At 72.2% G+C, this 23,565-nt stretch overlaps 1 protein-coding gene across 1 annotated transcript; it reads left to right on the top strand.

Moving 5' to 3' along the window:
• Positions 1-904: 904 nt before the first annotated feature.
• Positions 905-22,725, top strand: LOC309683780 (protein capicua homolog; the record flags this gene model as incomplete). The annotated part of the gene is given in 28 exon segments (XM_082499778.1): positions 905-1,962; positions 1,964-2,162; positions 2,381-2,514; positions 2,516-2,604; positions 2,708-3,069; positions 3,176-3,264; positions 3,266-3,317; positions 9,521-9,670; positions 9,763-9,958; positions 10,058-10,184; positions 11,240-11,422; positions 12,223-12,388; positions 13,389-13,546; positions 14,317-14,500; positions 14,587-14,684; positions 17,340-17,735; positions 17,837-18,215; positions 18,807-18,958; positions 19,036-19,169; positions 19,171-19,349; positions 19,842-19,910; positions 19,913-20,080; positions 20,551-20,686; positions 20,688-20,884; positions 20,991-21,213; positions 22,354-22,505; positions 22,595-22,672; positions 22,675-22,725. Coding segments are annotated over 28 exon segments (5,533 nt in total), but the record flags the coding sequence as incomplete, so codon positions are not given.
• Positions 22,726-23,565: the final 840 nt, after the last annotated feature.

Here is a 23,565-nt window from a genome sequence, read left to right as displayed (position 1 = left end):
CCTCAAAGTGCTGCCCCCCTCCCCCCCCCCCCGTTTTGGGGGGGGTCCCGCCCTTTTTGGGGTCCCCCCTCCACTTTTGGGGTGTGTGTCCCCCCCCCGTATTGCCCCTCCCCCCCACTTTAGGGGTGGGGGAGGGGTGAGGCCTAGTGGGACCGGGGGGGGGGCGGCGCTGCACCGGGACCCCCCGCACGGTGTCACCCCCCCCGTGGGCGGTCGTGTCCCCCCCTCCCCCCCCCCCAACTCCTGTGGGGTCGGGGACCCCCCCCGGGGGCTGTGTCCCGGGATTTGGGGGTGCCAAGGGGGTGTCACCCCCCCCCCCAAGGTGTCACCCCCCCCAGAGGGTTCTGCCCCCCCCTTCCCCCCCCCCGCAGACACTGTGGGGGTCCTGAGCCCCCCCCGGGGGTGCTGACCCCCCCCAAGGGTGTCACTCCCCTGTTTGGGGGTGCCAAGGGGGTGTCACCCCCCCCCCAAGGTGCCCCCCCCCCATGGGGACACCGTGGGGGTCCTGAGCCCCCCTCCCCCCCCCCCGGATGCCGTTCCCCTGGATTTGGGGTGTCACCCACCCTTGAGGTGTCATCCCCCCCCCAAGGGTGCCATTCCCATGGTTTGGGTAGTTGGGGGGGTGTCACCCCCCTCCCCAAGTGTCACTCCCCCCATAAGTGCTCCCCCCCTCCATGGGGACACCGTGGGGGTCCTGGGTGCCCCCTGGGGGTGCGCCCCCCCCCCCCCCCCATGGGGGTCCCAACCCCCCCTATAGCCTCACCCCCATCCCACGGAGTCATTTCTGGGGGGGGGGTGGGGGTGGGGTATGTGTGTCTCTCTCACCCCACACTTGTGGGGCTGCCCCCCCCCCCCCCCCCCAGCCTTTTTCTAACCCCCCCCTCCCCGTCTCCCCACAGGACCCCCACGGCGGCGCCCGGCGGGAGGACGATGAAGCCGGCGAGGAAGGCCGGCGGCTCCTCCTCCTCCTCCTCCTCCTCCTCCTCCTCCTCCTCCTCTTCCTCCTCCTCCTCGGGGGGCCGCGCCGCCCCCCCCGCCCCCAACCGCCCCCCCAAACCCCCCAAACGCCGCGAGGGGGGCGAGGAAGACCCCGGCGAGGAACCCCCCGAGGCCGAAGGCGCCGTCCTCGTCGCTTCGTCCTCCGCCTCTCCCCCGCCCCGGGGGGGGTCCCCCCCCCTCCTCCCCCACCCCCACCCCCCCCCTTCCGAGGACCACCCCCCCCCGAGCCGCAAAACCGCCACCTTCAAGTCCCGCGCCCCCCGCAAGAAGCCCCCCGGCGACGGCGGCAGCGGCTGCTCCAGCACCGACACGGCCAGCGAGCACTCCGCCGACGAGGGGGGGCCGCTGCCCCCCGAGGCGCCCCCCCCTCCCGAGGCCCTTTTCCGCCGCTTACGCTGTCAGCGGGTGTTGGCGCGACGCGGCGACGGCGTCTTCCAGCCGGCGGTGGTGAAGCAGATCCGGCGGGGGCAGGACCTGGGGGTGCAGTTCGCCGGCGAGAGGGGCCTCACTTACCTGGAGGGCTGTTTTTTGGGGGACCCCCCCGGCGTGGTGCTGGATGCCACCCCCCCCGCCGCCGCCCTGGGGGTGGGGACCCCCGTCTGCGCCCGCCTGGACCCTGCCGAGACCCTCTACCGCCCCGGGACGGTGGTGGAGGTGAGCGCCAAACCCCCCTCCTACCGCGTCCGCTTCGCCCCCCCCCCCGCCGCCCCCCCGGTGTGGGTGCCCCGCTCCGGCCTCCGCCTCCTGCGCCCCCCCTGGCACCCCCAGAGCCGGCGGGACCCCCGCAACGAGGAGGAGGAGGAGGAGGAGGAGGAGGAGGAGGAGGAGGAGGAGGAGGGCGACGATGAGGCCGCCGCGCCCCCCCGGCAGCCGGAGGGCCGCCGAAGCGTCGAAGCTCAGCGCTGTCCCCGCGCCCCGTCCGGCGCCGCCGCCCCCCCAAAACGCGCCCCCCGCCGCCCCCCCGCCGCCGCAGCCCAAGTACAAGAAGGGGGACGTGGTGTGTACCCCCAACGGCATCCGCAAGAAGTTCAACGGGAAGCAGTGGCGGCGGCTCTGCTCCCGCGACGGCTGCACGAAGGAGTCGCAGCGCCGCGGGTACTGCTCCCGACACCTCTCCATGCGCACCAAAGAGCTGGAGGGGCTCCCCGAAAACCGGGGGGGGGGCGGCGGCGGCGGCGGCGGCGGCGGAGGACCCCCCCCCCCCTTCCTCCTCCTCCTCCTCCTCCCGCCGCGACGGCAGCGGCGACTTCGACTGGGAGGAGGCGTCGTCGCGGGAGAGCGAAGGGACCCCCCCGTTTGGGGGTGGGGGTGGGGGTGGGGGTGGGGGGGCACCCCCCGGCCGCCGCCGGCATCCCCCCGCCCCCGCTGCACCCCCACCCCCCCCCCGCCGCCGCCGCCGACCTCTCCCGCTTCGAGTTCGACGAGTGCGAAGCCGCCGTCATGTTGGTGTCGTTGGGCAGTTCCCGCTCGGGGACCCCCAGTTTCTCCCCCGCCTCCACCCAGTCCCCCTTCTCCCCCCGCCCCCTCCCCCTCCCCCTCCCCGCTTTTCGGGTTCAGACCCGCCAATTTCAGCCCCGTCACCGCCTCCCCCCGCGCCAGGGGAAGGCACCTCAGCGCCGGCACCCCCAGACCCGGCGAGGGGCTCAGCCCCCCCCCCGCCCCCCCCGCCCCCCCCGCCCCGCCCCCGCCCCCCCTCCGGCGTCCCCCCCCCCTTCCAAACCTTCACCGTCCCCCTCAGCCCCGGGAAGCGCAAACCCGACGCCCCCCCGGACCCCCCGGAGGGGCTGGGGGGGGCGCTGGGCAGCGTTTTTGGGGGCGGGGGCGGGGCCGGGGGGGGCTTCCGGGCCCTCTCCCCCCTCTTCGCCCCCCGCTCCCCCGCGGGGCTGACGGCCGACCCCGGCCCGGGGGCTCGGCGGGTCCCGGCCGTCCCTCGGGGGTCCCCCGTCATCGTGCGGAACCCCGAAGTCCCTCTGCCGGAGCCCTCCCCCCCCGCCCCCGCCCCCCGCCCCCCCCGCCCCCCCCGAAGCCCCCCCTGGCCGCCCCCGTCCCCATCAACGCCGCGCGCCTGCGGCCCCCTCCCCCCGCCGCCCCCCCGCGGGCCCCCCCCGACCCCCCCCGACCCCCCGCCGAGAGGACGGGGGCGCCCCCCCTCCCCCACCCCCACCCCACCACCCCCCCCCGCCGCCCTTCGGGGGACCCCTTCACCCCGTCGCCTTCCACCCCTCCCCCGCCGCCCTCCTCCCCCTCCTCGTCCCCGGAGATTTCGGGGGCCCCCCCGACCCCCCGGAAGGACATCGTCATGGGGCGCCCCGGAACAGGTACGGGGGGGGGAGGGGGAGGGGGGGAGGGGCGGGGGGGGGCGGGGGGGGGCGGAGGGGCCCTTTTCCCGTGGGAGAGCCTCGTCCGGGCGGGGCCGGGCGTGTCGCGGGGCGGGGCGGGGCGGCTGGTGACATCACGCGGGTGATGTCAGAGCGCTGTCGCGGGGTGGGGGGAGGTCAGGGCGGTGTGGGCGGGGCTTAGCGGGCCGCGGTGAGGTCAGAGCCGCGTCACGGTGAGGTCAGAGCCGCGTCAGGGCGGGGTCGGGGCGATGTCAGCGGCTGCGCGGTGGCGCTGGGGGGGCGCGTCGCGGGGTTTGCTGCGGGGGGTGATGTCACGGCCGTGTCACCGCGATGGCAGAGCCGCGTCAGAGGTTCACCTGGTGGTGGTGGTGTCGTAGTGATGTCACGGCTGCGTCGCCGTGACGTCAGGGCCGGGCCGCAGCTGTGCCGGAGGGTTGTTGTGCCGCGGTGACGTCACAGCCGTGTCACAGTGACGTCAGGGCCGCGTGGTAGTGATGTCGGTGCCATGTCGCAGTGATGTCAGAGGCACGTCACGAGGTTGCTGTGTCATAGTGATGTCAGAGCCGCGTCATTGCGGTGTCACAGCTGTGTCGCAGCGTCATTGTGTGGTACTGATGTCAGAGCTGTGTGGTGGCCGTGTCGCAGCGCGTCACAGCGATGTCACAGCCGCGGCGCGGGGTTCCTGTCTGGCAGTGATGTCACAGCCGTGTCGCGCCGACGTTGGCGCGCGGCGGTGATGTCACACCCGGCGCTGGCAGCCGCGTCACAGCCGGGTCGCGGTCCCCTCGCTGTGATGTCACAGCCGCGTCACGGCGATGTCACACCCGCCCCCCCCAACCCGCGGCGAGGGGGCGTGGCCCCGCGGGCGGGGGCGTGGCCCTGCGAGAGGGGCGTGGCCCGCGGCGGGGCGGGGGCGTGGCCTGGCGTGGCGCGCGCAGTGCGGGGACGGCGACGGGGGGGGGCGGGCGTGGGGGCGAGCGAGGCATCGCCCTCATTTGCATACGGGCGCGCGACGCCCAATGGGCGCCGGGCAGGTGGGGGGGGAGGGGGCACCGCCTTCATTTGCATACGTGCGGGCGGTGTCCAATGGGCGCCGGGCGGGGGGGCGGGGGCCGCGAGGGAGGCATCGCCTTCATTTGCATGCTTGCGCGCGGCGTCCAATAGGCGCCGGGTAGGGGTAGGGGGGGGCATCGCCCTCATTTGCATACGGGCGGGCGGCGCCCAATGAGCGGCGGCGGGCGGCGCCTGCGCGGCGGCGGGGGGGCGGGGGCAGGGGGGGGCGGCCGCCCTTTGCTGGCGCGCGGCGGGCGCGGGCGGAGGCCCCGTCCCCGGTTCGGTTCCCCCCGGTCCCCCCCCCCCCCCTCCCCCGGTTCAACCCCCCCTCCCCTCTCTCCATCCCCCGGTAAACCCCCCCACCCCCTTCCCCCGGGTCCCGCCATGTCCTCCACCGCCCTCCCCCCCGCCACGGCCCCGCGGAGAGGCCTCGGCATGTTCGGTCAGTGCGGGGAGGGGAAGGGGGGGGGGGGGAGATGGGGGGGGCGGGTTGTGAGGGGACTCGGACGGCGGAGGTCCCCCCCGGGGGGTCGGGGGGGGTCTGGGAGGGGCTTCGATGGGTTTTGTGAGGAGATTTGGGGGTCTGGGAGGGGGTGGGGGGTCTGTGGTGGGGTTTGGGGGGTTCCTGAGGGGGTTTGGGGGGTTCTGAGGGGATTTGTGAGGGGACGTTGGGGGTTGTGAGGGGACGTTGGGGGTTGTGAGGGGGTTTGATGGGTTTTGTGAGGAGATTGTGGTGTCTGCGAGGGGCTCGGGGGGGTCCGGGAGGGGCTTTGGGGTCCGGGAGGGGCTTTGGGGTCCGGGAGGGGCTTTGGGGGGTTTCTGAGGGGATTTTGGGGATTTCTGAGGGGATTTGTGAGGGGATGTTGGGGGTTGTGAGGGGGTTTGATGGGTTTTGTGAGGAGATGTCGGTGTCTGTGAGGGGATCGGGGGGGGTCTGGGAGGGGGTTTGGGGGGTTTCTGAGGGGATTTTGGGTGTTCTGAGGGGATTTGTGAGGGGATGTCGGTGTCTGTGAGGGGATCGGGGGCTCTGGGAGGGGGTTTGGGGGTCTGTGGTGAGATATTGGGGGGTTCTGAGGCCATCTCGGGGGTTATGGGGGGGTTTGTGAGGCGATGTTGGGGGTTGTGAGGGGGTTTGGTGGGTTTTGTGAGGAGATTTTGGCGTCTGAGGGGATGTTGGGGGTCTGTGAGGGGGTTTGGGGGAGTTCTGAGGGGATTTGGGGGGTTAAGAGGGGGTTTGTGAGGGCGCTTTGGGGGCTATGAGGGGATGGAGGGTTTTGTGAGGAGATTTTGGGGGTTCTGATGAGATTTTGGGGGTTACGGGGGGGTTCGTCAGGGGATTTGGGGGGTCCTGAGGGGTTTTGTGAGGGGATTTGGGGGTTTGGTGAGGAGATTTGAGGGGTTGTGGGGACATTTTGGGGGCTGTGAGGGGGTTTGGAGGGGTTTGTGGGAGGATGAGGAGATTTGAGAGGTCTAAAAGGGGATTTTGGGTGTCGTGAGGAGATTTGGGAGGTTACGAGGGGCTTCGTGAGGAGATGTCGGGGCCTGTGAGGGGGTCTGGGGGGTTCGGAGGGGGTCTGGGGGGTCCTGTGAGGGAATGAAGGGGGTTGTGAGGGGGTTTGGGGGGTCTGAGAGGAGATTTTAGGGGGGGGATGAGGGGGTTTGGGGGGTCTGAGAGGGGATCTGAGAGGGGGTGCGGATGCCTGAGTCCCCCCGGGGGTCTTGAGGGGGTCTGTGAGGGGGTTTGGGGGGTGATGAGGGGGTTTGGGGGGTGATGAGGGGGTTTGGGGGGTCTGTGAGGGGGTTTGGGGGGTCTACGAAGGGGTTGGGGGGGTCTGTGAGGCAGTTTTGGGGGGGTTTGGGGGGGTCGGACTCCTGTGTCCCCCCCGGGGGGAGTGAGGGGATGGGGGGGGGGGGTCCCTGGGGGGGGGTGAGGGGATTTAGGGGCGATTTGGGTTTTCTTTAGGGGCGTCTCCGGGGGGACGTGTGGGGCCCCGACGTCTGCGTCCCCCCCTGAGCCGAGGGGGGGTTGGGGGGGAGGGGGAGGGGGAGGCGCCTCAGCCCCCCCCCGGTTTGTGGGGGCGGGAGGGGGTCGTGGGGGGTCCCGGGCAGCCGCGTCCCCCTCCGTGGGGCAGGACCGTGCCTCAGTTTCCCCGTGGGACCCCCTCCGCCCCCACCCCCGGCGCCGTGGGGCGGCCGCAGCGCAGAGAGCGACACGGCCCGGCAGAGGCCACCGCGGCACACGGAGCCGCCACCGCCCCGGGCGGCCGCACACGCGTGTGCCCTCCGCGGGGACACGGCCGCTGCCCCCCGTCAACACGTGTGTGCGCGGCGGGGGGTGGTCGTGGTGTGTCGCGGGACACGCGTGTAGGGGCGCTCCGTGTTACACGCGTGTTGTGGCGCTCCCGGTGCGTTGTACAGACCCGTAGTGATGCGCTGCGGTGCACATGTGTCAGGATAGTGTGTTACATGTGTGTTGTGGCACTCCCGGTGTGTCACATGGCCACAGGACACGCGTGTAGGGATGCTACCACACATGTGTAGGGGCGCTCCGTGCTACACGCGTGTTGTGGCGCTCCCGGTGTGTTATACAGATACATAGTGATGCACTGTGGTGCGCGTGTGTCAGAAAAGTGTGTTACACGCGTGTTGTCGCGCTCCTGGTGTGTCACACGGCCACGGGACACACATGTAGGGATGCTATCACATGTGTAGGGGCGCTCCGTGTTACACACATGTTGTGGCGCTCCCGGTGCATTGTACAGACCCATAGTGATGCGCTGCGGTGCGCGTGTGTATGGGTAGTGTGTCACACACGTGTTGTGGTGCTCCTGGTGTGTCACACGGCCATGGGACACGCGTGTAGGGATACTCTGTGTCACACACATGTTGTGGCACTCCTGGTTTGTTGTACAGATGTGTAGCGATGCACTGTGGTGCACATATGTCAGGATAGTGTGTTACACACGTGTTGTGGTGCTCCCGGTGTGTCACACGGCCACGGGACACGCGTGTAGTGATGCTGTCACACGCGTGTAGGGGCGCTCCGTGTTACACGCGTGTTGTGGTGCTCCTGTTGTGTTGTACAGACATGTAGTGATGCGCTGCGGTGCGTGTGTGTATGGATAGTGTGTCACACACGTGTTGTGGTGCTCCTGGTGTGTCACACGGCCACGGGACACACATGTAGGGGCGCTCTGTGTCACACACACGTTGTGGCACTCCCAGTGTGTTGTACAGATGAATAGTGATGCGCTGCGGTGCACATGTGTCGGGATAGTGTGTTACACATCTGTTGTGGCACTCCCGGTGTGTCACACGGCCACAGGACACGCGTGTAGTGATGGTCTGTGTCACACACGTGTTGTGGCACTCCCGGTTTGTTGTACAGATGTGTAGCGATGCACTGTGGTGCACATATGTCAGGATGGTGTGTTACACGCGTGTTGTGGAGCTTCTGTCGTGTCACATGGCCACAGGACACGCGTGTAGTGATGCTCTGTGTCACACACACGTTGTGGCACTCCCGGTGTGTTATACAGACATGTAGTGATGCGCTGTGGTGCACATGTGTCGGGATAGTGTGTTACTTGTGTGTTGTGGCGCTCCTGGTGTGTCACACGGCCATGGGACACGTGTGTAGCGATGCTGTTGCACATGTGTAGGGGCGCTCCGTGTTACACACGTGTTGTGGTGCTCCTGTTGTGTTTTACAGACCTGTAGTGATGCGCTGCGGTGCACATATGTCAGGATGGTGTGTTACACGCATGTTGTGGAGCTTCTGTCGTGTCACACGGCCACAGGACACGCGTGTAGGGATGCTGTTGCACGTGTGTAGGGGTGCTCCGTGTTACACACGTGTTGTGGCACTCCTGGTGTGTTATACAGACACATAGTGATGTGGTGTGGTGCACATGTGTCAGAATAGTGTGTTACACACATGTTGTAGTGCTCCCGGTGTGTCACACGGCCACAGGACATGCGTATAGTGATGCTCTGTCACACATGTGTAGGGGCGTTCCGTGTTACACGCGTGTTGTGGCACTCCCGGTGCATTGTACAGACCCGTAGTGATGCGCTGCGGTGCACATGTGTCGGAATAGTGTGTTACACGCGTGTTGTGGCGCTCCCGGTGCGTCACACGGCCACGGGACACGCCTGTAGGGATGCTCCGTGTCACACGCGTGTGGGGATGCTCCATGTTGCACACGTGTGGTGCTCCTGGCACGTTGTACGGTCACAGGACACGCGTGCAGGGACCCTCCGTGTCTCATGTGTTGTGGTGCTCACGGCGCGTCGCAGGGCTGCTGCGCACACGCGTGGGGGTGTCCCGCGTTACACACGTGTAAGGTGCTCGCGGCGCGTCACGCAGCTCCAGGACACATGTGCTGTGCCCGTGTGCGGGGCTGCTCCGCGTTACACGCGTGTCGGTGTGCTCAGGCCCCGGGACACGCGTGTGGGAGCGCTCTTTGTGTTACACGCGTGTCCTGATGCTCTCGGCGTGTTACGTGGTTCTAAGACAGGCGTGTGAAAACGGCTCACGCGTTGCACACGTGTAGCACCGCTCCTGGCGTGTCGCACAGCCCCGGCACACGCGTGTAGCGATGCTTCGCGTGTCATGTAATGTGTGCAACACCCCCCGGGAGACACATGTGTCACATGTAATGTGTGCAACACCCCGTGGGACACGCGCGTGTCACATGTCACACACACAACGTGTGCAACACCCCCCGGGACACGCGTGTGTCACACGTCACACACGTAATGGCACTCGTGATGTGTTATGTAGTGATGTGTCACGTGTGACACACATGTAACGATGCTCCTGGTGTGCACACGGCCCCACGACACGCGTGTAGTGGTGCTTCACGTGTGACACGCGTGTAGTGATGCTCCAGGGGGCGGAGTCACGGTGTGGGCGGGGCTTAGAGGCAGAGTAGTGGTGTGGGCGGGGCTTGGAGGCGGAGTCACACTGTGGGGCAGAGCTCGAGGGGGGGTGTCCCGGGGTGGGCGGGGCTTAGGGGGTGAGGGTGGGGGGTGGAGCCAGGAGGGGGGCGGGGCTTGGGGGCGTGTCCCCGCGTCGCCCCGCCCCCCGTGTCACCGCCTCTGCCCCCCCCCCCCCTCCCCCGCAGTGTGGACCAACGTGGAGCCGCGCTCGGTGGCCGTCTTCCCCTGGCACTCCCTGGTGCCCTTCCTGGCCCCCAGCCAGCCCGACGCCGCCCCCCAGCCCCCGCAGGGCCACCAGCCCGTCAATCACCCCCCGGCCGCCAATCAGAGCAAAGGTGAGGCCCCGCCCCCGCCCCGGAGCAGGAGAGGGGGGACGCGCCCTCGTTTGACCCCCCCCACCCCCTCCTTCAATCCTGTTCTGGCCCAGAGCCCCCCGAGTCGGCGGCGGTGGCCCCCGAGGTGGCGGGGGGGCCCGAGCCGGGGCGCTGCGGAGGGGCCACCAGACCCCCCAGTCCCCCCCCCGCCGCCCCCCCCGCCCCCAGCCTGGCCCCCCCCGGCCCCGAGGAGGAGCCGCCGGGTCCCCCCCGCCTGGACAGCGAGACCGAGAGCGACCACGACGACGCGTGAGTGCTTTTGGGGGGGGTGGGGGGGGCGAGGGGGTTCCTGGCCCCCCCCCCCCACAGCCCCCTCACCCGACCTCGGGGTTCCCCCCCCCCTTCCAGGTTCCTGTCCATCGTGGCCCCCCCCGAACTGCCGCTGCCGGGGGGGCCGGGGAAGCGGCGCACGCAGTCGCTGAGCGCTCTGCCCAAGGAGAGGGACGGGGACAAGGAGGGGCGCAGCCCCAGCAAGGTGAGGGGGGGGGGGGGGTGCGGGGGGGCCCCGCGGGGACACTGACCCCCCAGTGGGGGGACGGACCCCCCCCCCGACACACTGACCCCCCCCCGGGGGACAGTGATCCCCCCCCGACACACAGGAACCCCCGTGGGGGACATTGACACCCCCCCCCGGTGACACAGACCCCCCCACGGGGGACACGTTCCCCCCCACGGGGACACAGCCCTGGAGGGGCGGAGCCACCCGGAAGGGGCGTGGCCAACACCCCTGGCTCCACCCTCTCCCAGAGCAGTCCCCTTGGCTCCGCCCATGCACCCCGAGGGGCGGGGCCAGGCGCCTAGCCACGCCCCTGGGTGGTGTGGGTGGGGGCAGGCCCATGGAGGTGATGTAGCTCCACCCCGGGGGGCGTGGCCATCTCTGACCCCGCCCCCTGCCCCAGTGCCCTGTCCTTACCCTGACCTTAGTTCGGAGTCCCTTTGGCCACGCCCCTACACTTGGCTCCTCCCACTGTGGGGTGTGACTAGGGGTGGGTGGAGCCAGGGCTGGGCACGCCCCTGAGGGTGGAGCTAAGTGGGACTATCACCTTGAGCTCCACCCCCAAGGGGCGTGCCCACCATTGCCCCACCCTCGAGGGGGTGTGCCCACACACTGGGGGCGTGGTCAGCGCTGGCCCCGCCCCCAGGGTGATGTTTCCCTACAGCTCTAAGGACTGTGGCCCCCCCCGGGGGGGTGGGGTGGCCCCGCCTACTTGGGGCGTGGCTACAGCTGGCCCCACCCCCCACCCCCACCTTTCCCTTACACTAAGGGCTGTGTCAGCCCCTCCCTCCCCCGGGGGTGGGGTGTCTTATGGCCCCGCCCCTCGGGGGCGTGCCCTTATTGCTCCACCCCTCGTGGGCGTGGCTAACACCGGCTCCACCCCCCCAGGGCTGTATGTTCTCCTCTGAGGGTTGTGCTGCCCCATCCCCTCCCCTCCTCCCGTTGGCCACGCCCCCTTGGGGGCGTCCCCTCTTAGCCCCGCCCCCGGGGAGGGGGCGTGGCCACCGCTGAGCCCTCCCCCCCCCTTCCGGCAGCGGGAGAAGGACCACATCCGCCGTCCCATGAACGCCTTCATGATCTTCAGCAAACGGCACCGGGCGCTGGTGCACCAGCGTCACCCCAACCAGGACAACCGCACCGTCAGCAAAATCCTGGGGGAGTGGTGGTACGCGCTGGGGCCCCGCGAGAAGCAGAAGTACCACGACCTCGCCTTCCAGGTGGGGGGCGGGGGGCTCCCGAGGGGGCCGGGGGGGCTCGAGGGGCTTTGGGGGCTCCCGAGGGGGGTCAGAGGGGGCTCGAGGGGCTCCCGAGGGGGTCAGAAGGGGCTCTTGAGGGGGTCAGAGGGGATGGAGGGGCTTTGGGGGCTCCCGAGGGGGGTCTGAGGGGGCTCGAGGGGCTTTGGGGGCTCCCGAGGGGGGTCAGAGGGGATGGAGGGGCTTTGGGGGCTCCCGAGGGGGGTCAGAGGGGGCTCGAGGGGCTTTGGGGGCTCCCGAGGGGGGTCAGAGGGGGCTCGAGGGGCTTTGGGGGCTCCCGAGGGGGGCCGGGGGGCTCGAGGGGCTTTGGGGGCTCCCGAGGGGGGTCAGAGGGGGGTCGAGGGGCTTTGGGGGCTCCTGAGGGGGGCCGGGGGGGGTCGAGGGGCTTTGGGGGCTCCCGAGGGTGGTCAGAGGGGGCTCGAAGGGCTTTGGGGGCTCCCGAGGGGCTTTGGGGGCTCTTGAGGGGATTTTGGGGTGTCCTGAGGGGGGTCAGAAGGGGCTCGAGGAGCTCTGGGGGCTCCTGAGGGGACTTTGGGGGCTCCTGAGGAGGGTCAGAAGGGAATCAAAGGGCTTTGGGGGCTCCTGAGGGGGTTAAGGAGGGGCTCGAGGGGCTTTGGGGGCTCCTGAGGGGCTTTGGGGGAGACGGGGGGGGGGGGGGGGGGGGGGGGCGAGGGGCTTTGGGGGGCTCCTACGGAGGGAGGGGGATGTGGGGGGGGGCTGTGGGGGGCGGTGGGGGGCGGTGGGGTGAGCGCGCCCCCCCCCAGGTGAAGGAGGCGCACTTCAAGGCGCACCCGGACTGGAAATGGTGCAACAAAGACCGGAAAAAGTCCAGCTCGGAGGGGGGGAGGGGCCCGGGGGGCGCCGGGGGGGGCCCCAAAGAGCCCCGCGAGCGCAGCGCCTCCGAGAGCGGCCCCCCCGCCCCCCCGCCAGGTCAGCCCGCCCCACAGCGCCCCACAGCGCCCCATAGATCCCCCACAGCCCCAAAGTGCCCCACAGTGCCCCATAGATCCCCCACAGCGCCCCATAGCGCCCCCAGAGCCCCCACAAACACCCAGAGCCCCACAGCACCCCCATAGCGCCCCATGGAGCCCCCATAGCGCCCCACAGCCCCACAGCGCCCCATAGATCCCCCACAGCCCCCACAGACCCCCAGAGCCCCACAGCACCCCCATAGCGCCCTATGGAGCCCCCATAGCGCCCCACAGCGCCCCATAGATCCCCCACAGCGCCCCATAGCGCCCCCCAGAGCCCCCACAGACCCCCAGAGCCACACAGCACCCCCATAGCGCCCCATGGAGCCCCCATAGCGCCCCATAGGTCCCCCACAGTGCCCCACAGAGCCCCCATAGCGCCCCACAGAGCTCCCACAGAGCCCCCACAGCCCCACAGCACCCCCATAGCGCCCCATAGATCCCCCACAGCGCCCCACAGAGCCCCCACAGAGCCCCATAGCGCCCCACAGAGCCCCCACAGTCCCAGAGAGCCCCACAGAGCCCCCAGAGCCCCACAGCACCCCCATAGCACCCCATAGATCCCCCACAGCCCCAAAGTGCCCCACAGAGCCCCCACAGAGCCCCCATAGATCCCCCACAGCGCCCCCATAGTGCCCCATAGATCCCCCACAGCCCCACAGTGCCCCACAGAGCCCCCATAGATCCCCCACAGCCCCATAGCGCCCCATAGATCCCCCACAGCCCCACAGAGCCCCCAAACCCCCCCAGCCCCCCCCCCCAGCCCCCCCAAATCCCACCCCCAGACGTGCCCAACCCCCCCCCATGTACCCCCAACCCCCCCCCAATCCCCCCCAAAGCCTTCCCCAGCCCCCCCCGGTGCCTCTACCCCCCCCCCCCCCCCAGATCCCCCCTCCCCTCCCCTCCCCCCCCCCCCCCCCCCCCAAGCGCCCCCCGCTGACCCCCCCTCCCCCCCGCAGGCGCCGCCGACCCCCCCGAGGGCAGAGGGGCGATGGGGGTCGGGGGGGAGCGGGGCCCGGCGGGGGGAGGGGCGCAGCACCCCCGCCCCCGCGCCTTCTCCCACAGCGGCGTGCAGGGGGCGGAGCCTCGCGGCCACGCCCTGCGCGAGCTCAGCCAGGTGGGGGCGGGGCCTGGCGGGGGGGCGGGGCGGGAGATGTGGGGCGGGGGGGGGATGTGTGGGGGAGATGTGGGGGCAATGGGGGGGGGGGGCTGGGGGAGATGGGGGGGAATGTGTGGGGCAGGGAGTGATGGGGGGGAGATGTGGGGCAGGGGGAGATGTGGGGGGCTGTGGGTGAGTTTGGGGGTGATGTGTGGGGCAGAGGGGGATGTGTGGGGCAGGGGAGTGTGGGAGGGAGATGTGTGGGGCTGGGGGAGATGGGGGGATGTGGGGCAGGGGGGGATGTGTGGGGGTGGGGGGGAATGTGTGGGGGAGATGTGGGGGCAATGTGTGGGGGTGGGGGGGAATGTGTGGGGCAGGGAGTGATGGGGGGGAGATGTGGGGCAGGGGGAGATGTGGGGGCTGGGGGGGGCTGGGGGTGAGTTTGGGGGTGATGTGTGGGGCAGAGGGGGATGTGTGGGGCAGGGGAGTGTGGGAGGGAGATGTGGGGCAGGGGGAGATTGTGGGGCTGGGGGAGATGGGGGGATGTGTGGGGCAGGGGGGGATGTGTGGGGTGGGGGGGGATGTGTGGGGCAGGGTAGTGTGGGAGGGAGCTGTGTGGGGCTGGGGGAGATGGGGGGATGTGGGGCAGGGGGGGATGTGTGGGGCAGGGGGGGATGTGTGGGGCGGGGGGGGATGTGGGGGGGCTGTGGGTGGGTTTGGGGGGGACGTGTGGGTCCTTGGGGGGGGTCGGCCCCCCGTGACCCCCCCTCCCCCCCCCCCCCCCCCAGCTGTGCGCGGGCGCTGCGCCCTATGGGGGGGCCAAGTCAGGGCCCTGCGCCCCCCCCGCCCCCCGCCCGCCCCCCCCGCCGCCCCCCCGCCCCCCGCGGCCCCCCCGCGCCGCCAGCGAGGACATGACCAGCGACGAGGAGCGCATGGTCATCTGCGAGGAGGAGGGCGACGATGACGTCATCGGTGAGGTCACCCGCCCGCCAGGGGGCGGTGGGGGGATGGGGGCGCCCCTCACCCCCCTCATGGCGTCCCCCCCTCCCCCCCCTCAGCGGACGACGGGTTCCCCCCCCCCTCCGACATCGACCTCAAGTGCAAAGAGCGCGTCAGCGACAGCGACTCCGAGGGCGGCTCCGGCGACGAGGGCAAGGTGGGGGGCGGGGGGCTATGGGGCTGGGGGGGCTATGGGGCTGGGGGGGGCTGGGGGGGCTGGGGGGGGCTGGGGGGGTCTGTGGGGCTGGGGGGGCTATGGGGCTGGGGGGGCTGGGGGTTCTCTATGGGGCTGGGGGGGTCTGTGGGGCTGGGGGGGCTATGGGGCTGGGGGATCTATGGGGCTAGGGGGGATCTGGGGCTGGAGGTTCTCTATGGGGCTGGGGGGGTCTGTGGGGCTGGGGGGGCTATGGGGCTGGGGGGGCTGGGGGTTCTCTATGGGGCTGGGGGGGTCTGTGGGGCTGGGGGGGCTATGGGGCTGGGGGGGCTGGGGGTTCTCTATGGGGCTGGGGGGGTCTGTGGGGCTGGGGGGGCTATGGGGCTGGGGGATCTATGGGGCTAGGGGGGATCTGGGGCTGGAGGTTCTCTATGGGGCTGGGGGGGTCTGTGGGGCTGGGGGGGCTATGGGGCTGGGGGGGCTGGGGGTTCTCTATGGGGCTGGGGGGGTCTGTGGGGCTGGGGCTGGGGGGGCTGGGGGTTCTCTATGGGGCTGGGGGGGTCTGTGGGGCTGGGGGGGCTATGGGGCTGGGGGATCTATGGGGCTAGGGGGGATCTGGGGCTGGAGGTTCTCTATGGGGCTGGGGGGGTCTGTGGGGCTGGGGGGGCTATGGGGCTGGGGGGGCTGGGGGTTCTCTATGGGGCTGGGGGGGTCTGTGGGGCTGGGGGGGCTATGGGGCTGGGGGGGCTGGGGGTTCTCTATGGGGCTGGGGGGGTCTGTGGGGCTGGGGGGGCTATGGGGCTGGGGGATCTATGGGGCTAGGGGGGATCTGGGGCTGGAGGTTCTCTATGGGGCTGGGGGGGTCTGTGGGGCTGGGGGGGCTATGGGGCTGGGGGGGCTGGGGGTTCTCTATGGGGCTGGGGGGGTCTGTGGGGCTGGGGGGGCTATGGGGCTGGGGGGGCTGGGGGTTCTCTATGGGGCTGGGGGGGTCTGTGGGGCTGGGGGGGCTATGGGGCTGGGGGATCTATGGGGCTAGGGGGGATCTGGGGCTGGAGGTTCTCTATGGGGCTGGGGGGGTCTGTGGGGCTGGGGGGGCTATGGGGCTGGGGGGGCTGGGGGTTCTCTATGGGGCTGGGGGGGTCTGTGGGGCTGGGGGGGCTATGGGGCTGGGGGGGCTGGGGGTTCTCTATGGGGCTGGGGGGGTCTGTGGGGCTGGGGGGGCTATGGGGCTGGGGGATCTATGGGGCTAGGGGGGATCTGGGGCTGGAGGTTCTCTATGGGGCTGGGGGGGTCTGTGGGGCTGGGGGGGCTATGGGGCTGGGGGGGCTGGGGGTTCTCTATGGGGCTGGGGGGTCTGTGGGGCTGGGGGGGCTATGGGGCTGGGGGGGCTGGGGGTTCTCTATGGGGCTGGGGGGGTCTGTGGGGCTGGGGGGGCTATGGGGCTGGGGGATCTATGGGGCTAGGGGGGATCTGGGGCTGGAGGTTCTCTATGGGGCTGGGGGGGTCTGTGGGGCTGGGGGGGCTATGGGGCTGGGGGGGCTGGGGGTTCTCTATGGGGCTGGGGGGGTCTGTGGGGATGGGGGGGGCTATGGGGCTGGGGGGGCTGGGGGTTCTCTATGGGGCTGGGGGGGTCTGTGGGGCTGGGGGGGCTATGGGGCTGGGGGGGCTGGGGGTTCTCTATGGGGCTGGGGGGGTCTGTGGGGCTGGGGGGGCTATGGGGCTGGGGGGGCTGGGGGTTCTCTATGGGGCTGGGGGGGTCTGTGGGGCTGGGGGGGCTATGGGGCTGGGGGGGCTGGGGGTTCTCTATGGGGCTGGGGGGGTCTGTGGGGCTGGGGGGGCTATGGGGCTGGGGGGGCTAGGGGGGATCTGTGGGGCTGGAGGTTCTCTGGGGCTGGGGGGATCTATGGGGCTGGAGGTTCTCTATGGGGCTGGGGGATCTATGGGGCTGGAGGTTCTCTATGGGGCTGGGGCGGCTATGGGGCTCTATGGAGCTGGGTGTTCTCTATGGGGTTGGGGGGCTCTGTGGGGCTGGGGGGGGGCTATGGGGCTGGGGGCCTATGGGGCTGGGGGCGCTAGGGGGGATCTGTGGGGCTGGAGGTTCTCTGGGGCTGGGGGGATCTATGGGGCTGGAGGTTCTCTATGGGGCTGGGGGATCTATGGGGCTGGAGGTTCTCTATGGGGCTGGGGCGGCTATGGGGCTCTATGGGGCTGGGTGTTCTCTATGGGGTTGGGGGGCTCTGTGGGGCTGGGGGGGCTATGGGGGGATCTGGGCCTGGGGGTTCTCTATGGGGGTGGGTGTTCTCTATGGGGCTGGGGGGGTTCTGTGGGGTTTAGGGGTCTCTATGGGGATTGTTTCAACCTGCTGGGGGGGGGGGGCGACTGTGGGAGGGATCTGTGGGGCTGGGGCTCCTCTGTGGGGCTGGGGGGGCTCTATGGGGCTAGGGGGGCTCTGTGGGGCTGGGGGGGCTATGGGGCTCTATGGGGCTGGAGGTTCTCTATGGGGCTGGGGCAATCCATGGGGCTGGGGGGGCTCTGGGGGCTCTATGGGGCTGGGGGGAGTGCTGGGGGGGCTCTGTGGGGCGGGGGGGGGGGGGGGAGTGATCTATGGGGCGGGGGTCTCCATGGGGCCCTGACCCCCCCTCCCCCCCCCCCCCCCAGGCCTTCCCCCGGAAGCTGTTCCCGCCGGCGCCGCCCCCCCGCCCCCCCCCCCGGAGCTGGAGCCGCCCCCCCCCGCCCCCCCCCGAGCCGCCCCCCGCCCCCCCGCGGCCCCTCCCCCACCCCCCCCCGCGCCGCAAACGCACCGACAGCGCCGGCGGGGGGGGAGGGGCGGCCGAGGGACCCCCCCCGCCGGGGGGAGGGGGAGGGGCGGCCCCCGGGGGGGTCCCCCAACTCCGTCCCGCCCCTCCCCCACCCGCGGCGGCAGTGGCAGTGGGGGGAGGGGGCGGCCCGGTGAGGGGGGGAGGGGCGGGGAGCGGCCCCCCACCCCCCGAGCCCAAACCCTCCCCCCACCCCCACCCCCACCCCCACCCCCCCCCCGGGCCGGTTTTGGGGGGGGGGGAGGGGCGGCGGGCGCGGGGGGAGGGGCGGTGGCCAACCTGGTGTTGGGGGGGGAGGGGCGGCGGGCGGCGGGGGGGCGGGGGGCCGGGCCCCCCCCTCCCTCCCCCTCCCCCTCCCCCTCCGTGGCCCTGTTGCCCCCCGGGGCCGCTCTCGCCCCCCCCGTGCAGTTCATCGCCCCCCCCCACGGCGGGGGAGGGGCGGCGGGGGGGGGAGGGGCGGCGGGGGGCGGTCCCAACGGGCCCCTCCCCCTCGGCATCCTCCAGCCGCCCCCTCCCCCCCCCGCGGGCAAAGGGGGGGGTCCCATCGCGCAGGTGCAGTACATCCTCCCGCCCCTCCCCCACGGCCTGCCCCTCCCCCACGCCAAAGGGGGGGCCCCCCCCGCCCCCCTCCACTTCGCACTGCCCCCCCCCACCAACGGCAAAGTGGGGGCGGCCGCCGCCACCCCCGGGGGGGGCGGGGGAGGGGCCGCCCCCAAAGGTACGGGGGGGGGGGGAGGGGGTGGTTGGGGGGCGGGGGGATGTGGGGCAGGGGGTGTTGGGGGTCTGGGATTGGGGGGGGGGGGGGGGATATGGGGCGGGGGGTGGACTTGTGGGGCTGGGGGGGGCATATGGGGCAGGGGGGGACTTGTGGGGCTGGGGGGTGTGGGGCAGGGGGTGTTGGGGGTCTGGGATTGGGGGGGGGGGGGGATATGGGGCGGGGGTGGACTTGTGGGGCTGGGGGGGGCATATGGGGCAGGGGGGGACTTGTGGGGCTGGGGGGTGTGGGGCAGGGGGTGTTGGGGGTCTGGGCTTGTGGGGCGGGGGGGACTTGTGGGGCTGGGGGGTGCATATGGGGCGGGGGGGACTTGTGGGGCTGGGGGTGTGGGGCAGGGGGAGTTGGGGGGCTGGGGGTGGTGTGTGGGGCTGGGGGGATCTGTGGGGTGGGGGGGGATGTGGGGCAGGAGGGAGTTGGGGGCTGAAAGGGGTGTTATGGGGTGGGGGTGAGTCTATGGGGCGGGGGCTCCTTCTATGGGGCAGGCGATTGATCTATGGGTCGGGGCGTGGCTCTATGGCTCCGCCCACCCCGCAGGTGCGGCCGCCGCCCCGGGGCAGCCCCCCGCCCCCCCCTCCTCCCCGGGAAAGGTGTTGGTCCCCGTGGCCCCGCCCGGCCCCGCCCGCGCCACGCCCGGCCCCGCCCTGCCCTCCTTCACCGCCCACGCCGCCGCCCCTCCCCCCGGCAAGGTACGTGCCCCTCCCCCGCCCCCTCCCCCGCCCCCTCCCCCCTCCCCCACCCCCCGCTAACCCCTCCCCCCCCCCAGATCATCCAGCTCAGCCCAGTGCCGCTCGTGCCCCCCAACAGCCCCGGGGGGGGGGGGAGGGGCGGGGGGGGCGGCGCCCCCCCCCAAAGTGCTGCTCCCCTCCTCCGCCCGCATCGCCTACGTCCACCCCGCCCCTCCCCCCACCGCCGCCGCCGCCGCCGCCGCCCCTCCCCCCGCCGCCGCCGTGGCAGCCGCCCCTCCCCCCGCGGGGCCCCCCCCCACCGCCACCGCCTTCGTCCAACCCCCCCCTGTGGCACTCGGCTTCACCGCCATCGGCCCGGGGGGGTCCGCCATCGTCCAGCCCCTCCTGCCCGGTGAGTCGGGGGGCCGGGGGGGTCCCGGGGGGGCGATTTGGGGGGCCGGGGGGGCAGTTGGGGGTGTCCAGGGGGCTGGGGGGGCCCTGGGGGTATTTGGGGGGTCCCGGGGGGGCAATTGTGGTGTTGGGGGGGCAATTGTGGGGTGTTGGGGGGGCTGGGGGATCCCGGGGGGGCCCAGGGGGGCAATTGGGGGTCGGGGGAGTGATTTGGGGGTCCGGGGGGGGCAGTTGGGGGTGTCCAGGGGGGCTGGGGGGGTCCTGGGGGGTCCCGGGGGGGCAACGGTGGTCCCGGGGGGGCAGTTGGGGGTCTTTGGGGGGCCCAGTGGGGCAGTTGGGGGTCGGGGGGGTTATGTGGGGGTCCGGGGGGGACAGTTGGGGGTCCCCAGGGGGGCTGGGGGGGTCCCAGGGGGTATTTGGGGGGTCCCGGTTGTGCAGTTGGGGGTCTCAGTGGGGTGGGGGTGGGCGGGGCTTCCTGACGCCCCTCCCCCAGGGCAGGGCTCGCTGTTGGCCCCGCCCCCCGTGGGGGTGTCGCCGCTGCCCCCCCCACAGCTGCCCCCCACCTCGGGGGTCCCGTCATCGCCGCCATCTACCCCGGCCCCGCCCCCGGCCCCGCCCCTGGCTCCGCCCCCGGATTGGTCTACAGCGTGGCAGGCACCGCCCCCCCGGGCCCTGCCCCGGCCCCGCCCATCCTGCCCAAAGGAGGCCCCGCCCCTGCCCAGGGCACGCCGGGTATGGCAGGGGGCGGGGCTAGGTGGGAGGGGGCGGGGCCACACGGGGTGGGGATTAGGGGGTGGGGAGGGGCGGGGCTATTTGAAGAGGGGCGGGGCTTTGGAAGCGGGTGGGGCTATGGCACATGGGAGGGGTACAGGTAGAAGCCAAGGAGAGGCTAAAGGGGCGGGGCTACGTTATGTGGGTGGGGTGAGGGGCGTGGCTACGGATGGGGTAAGGCTAAAGGGGTTAGGTGTACGAATGGGGCGGGGCTAACGCGAGGGGGCGTGGCTACAGGCAGGGGCATGACTCTCAAGGGGGCGTGGCCAGCAGGGAGGGGGCGTGGCCGCGGCGGGTGGGCGGGGCTAGGGGCAGTGACTGCCCCTGTGCAGGTGGTATGAAGGGCTCTGTGGGGGAGGGGCACATGCAAATGAGGGGGCGCGGCCTTGCGGCGCGGCCCCGCCCCCCTCACGCCCTCCCCTCCCCCACAGCCGCCCTGAGCTTCCCCCCGGCCCCCCCGCGGCCGCCCCGCCCCCCCCCGAAGCCCCCCCAGAAGGTGAAAGCCGCCGTCGCCACCATCCCCGTGGGCTCCTACGAGGCGCCCCTCCCCCCGCGGGCCCCCCCGGAGCCGCCCCGCCCCCCCACCGACCCCGCCCCTCCCCCACCGCCCCCGCCGCCCCCCTCCTCCTCCTCCCCCCCTGCCCCCCCCGCCGGTGACTGGGACGCCGCCCCTCCCCCGTCCGCCGACCCCCCTCCCCCCCCCGCGACGACGTTTGGAGCCAACGGGAGGAGGAGAGACCCCCCACCCCTCCCCCCGCCGAGACGGTGAGTGACCCCTCCCCCACCCCCCCGTGACCACGCCCACTCCAAACTAATTAACAAACACCTTTAATTAATCGCTGTTCCCCCCCACCCCTCCCCCCCCCCCCAGGCCGCCAAGTTCCCCGAGTGGCGCTCCCCTCCCCCCGACAGCCGCCAGGACCCCCCCGCCCCTCCCCCCGCCGGACCCTCCTCCTCCTCCTCCTCCTCCTCCCCCCCGCGCCCCCCCCCGCCGCCCCTCCCCCCGCCGAGGAGCGCAAGGAGGGGGGAGGGGCGGGGAAGAAGGTGAAGGTGCGGCCGCCCCCCCTCAAGAAAACCTTCGACTCGGTCGACAAGTGAGTGGGGGAGGGGCGGGGGGCGGGGCTTGGGGTGGGGGAGGGGATTTGGGCGGGTCCTGGAGGTTTTTGGGGGGGGTGTGGGGGTGTCTCAGGGTCTTTATAATGGGGGGAAATGGGGTTTGGAGGGTGGGGGAGGGGTCTGGGGTGGGGCTTGGGGTGTCTCACATGGGGGGGGGGGGCGGCCCTTGGGGGGGGGGGGGGGGGCCTTGGGGGCGATGTGGGGGTGTCGGGGGTGGTTCCAGAGGGGGTCTGGGGGGGTCCCGGGTGGTTTGGGGTGGGGGGAGGTGTTCTCCTGGGGGGGGGGGTGTCTATGGGAGTCTCGGGGGAGGGGGGGGGTGTCTATGGGTCCCCCGGGGGGTGTGTGGGTCCCGGGGGTGTCTATAGGGGTCCTGGGGGGGGGGGGGGGGGCTGTGAGTGGGTCCCCCGGGGGGTCTATGGGGGTCCAGGGGGTGGAGGGCTATGAGTGGGGGTCCTGGAGGGGTCTGTGGGTCCCGGGGGTGTCTATAGGGGTCTGGGGGGGGGGGGGGGGGCTGTGAGTGGTTCCCCCGGGGGTCTATGGGAGTCCTGGGGGGGTGTGGGGGTCTGTGGGGTCCTGGGGGTGTCTATAGGGGTCCGGGGGGGGGGGGTGAGTGGGGGTCCCGGGGGGTGTATGGGGGGGGCTGTATGGGGGTCCTGGGGGGGTGTGGGGGGTCTGTGGTTCCTGGGGGTGTCTATAGGGGTCCGGGGGGTGTGTGTGTGTCTGTGAGTGGTTCCCCGGGGGTTTATGGGGGTCCCGGGGGGGTGTGGGGGTCTGTGGGTCCGGGGGTGTCTATAGGGGTCCGGGGTGTGTGTGTCTGTGAGTGGTTCCCCCGGGGGTCTATGGGGGTCCCGGGGGGGGGTCTGGGGGTGTCTATAGGGGTCCGGGGGAGGTGTGGGGGTCTGTGAGTGGTTCCCCGGGGGTCTATGGGGGTCCCGGGGGGGTGTGGGGGTCTGTGGGGTCTATGGGGGTCCGGGGGGTGTCTATAGGGGTCCGGGGGAGGTGTGGGGGTCTGTGAGTGGTTCCCCCGGGGGGGTCTATGGGGGTCCCGGGGGTGTCTATGGGGGTCCCGAGGGGGTGTGGCCCCCCCGGGGGCGCTGACCCCCCCCGCCCCCCCCCAGAGTGCTGTCGGAGGTGGACTTCGAGGAGCGCTTCGCGGAGCTGCCCGAGTTCCGGCCCGAGGAGGTGCTCCCCTCCCCCACCCTGCAGGCGCTCACCACCTCCCCCCGCGCCATTCTCGGCAGTTACCGCAAAAAGCGCAAAAACTCCACGGGTGAGGGGGAGGGGCGGGGCGGGGGAGGGGCGGGGGGAGGGGGGGGGGGTCGCGACCCCTCTGACCGCCCCTCCCCCCCCCCCCCCCAGAGCTGGAGGCCCCCCCGGACGACCCCTCCTCCCCCAAGCGGAAGCTGCGGCGCCGCTCGAGCTGCGGCTCCGAACCCACCACCCGAAGAGCGGCAAATGCGAAGGCGACATCTTCACCTTCGAGAGGGCGGGTGCGGGGGGGGGGGGGCGGGGGGGGGTTTGGGGGGGTCTATGGGGGGAGAACGTCACCTGTGGGCGGGAGGGGAACCCCCCGGGGGGGGATAGGGGGAGTTTTGGGGGTCTATGGGGGGAAAACATTCCTTGGGGGGGGAGGGGAACACCCGGGGGGGTCTCTGTCCTGTCCGGGGGGGGATAGGGGGAGTTTTGGGGGGGTCTATGGGGGAGAACGTCCCCTGTGGGCGGGAGGGGAACCCCCCGGGGGGGGATAGGGGGAGTTTTGGGGGTCTATGGGGGGAAACATTCCTTGGGGGGGAGGGGCAGCTCTTTTAGGGGGAGGGGAACCCCCCGGGGGGGTCTCTGTCCTGTCCCGGGGGGGGGGATAGGGGGAGTTTTGGGGTCTATTGGGGGGAAACATTCCTTGGGGGGGGGAGGGGCAGCTGTTTTAGGGGGAGGGGAACCCCCTGGGGGGTCTCTGTCCTGTCCCGGGGGGGGGGGGGGGGGGGGGGGGGTTGGGGGGCTCGGAGATATATGGGGAGTTTGGGGGGTCTATGGGGGAGAACGTCCCCTGTGGGCGGGAGGGGAACCCCCCGGGGGGGGATAGGGGGAGTTTGGGGGGTCTATGGGGGAAAAACATTCCTTGGGGGGGAGGGGAACACCCGGGGGGGGTCTCTGTCCTGTCCGGGGGGGGGATAGGGGGAGTTTTGGGGGTCTATGGAGGGAGAACGTCCCCTGTGGGCGGGAGGGGAACCCCCCGGGGGGTCTCTGTCCTGTCCCGGGGGGGGGATAGGGGGAGTTTTGGGGGTCTATGGGGGGAAAACATTCCTTGGGGGGGAAGGGGCAGCTGTTTTAGG

The sequence above is a fragment of the Vanellus vanellus genome, assembly GCF_965231255.1.
Source record: "Vanellus vanellus genome assembly, contig: HAP1_SCAFFOLD_1936, whole genome shotgun sequence".
Lineage (NCBI taxonomy): Eukaryota > Metazoa > Chordata > Aves > Charadriiformes > Charadriidae > Vanellus > Vanellus vanellus.
This window is presented reverse-complemented; position numbering and strand designations above follow the sequence as displayed.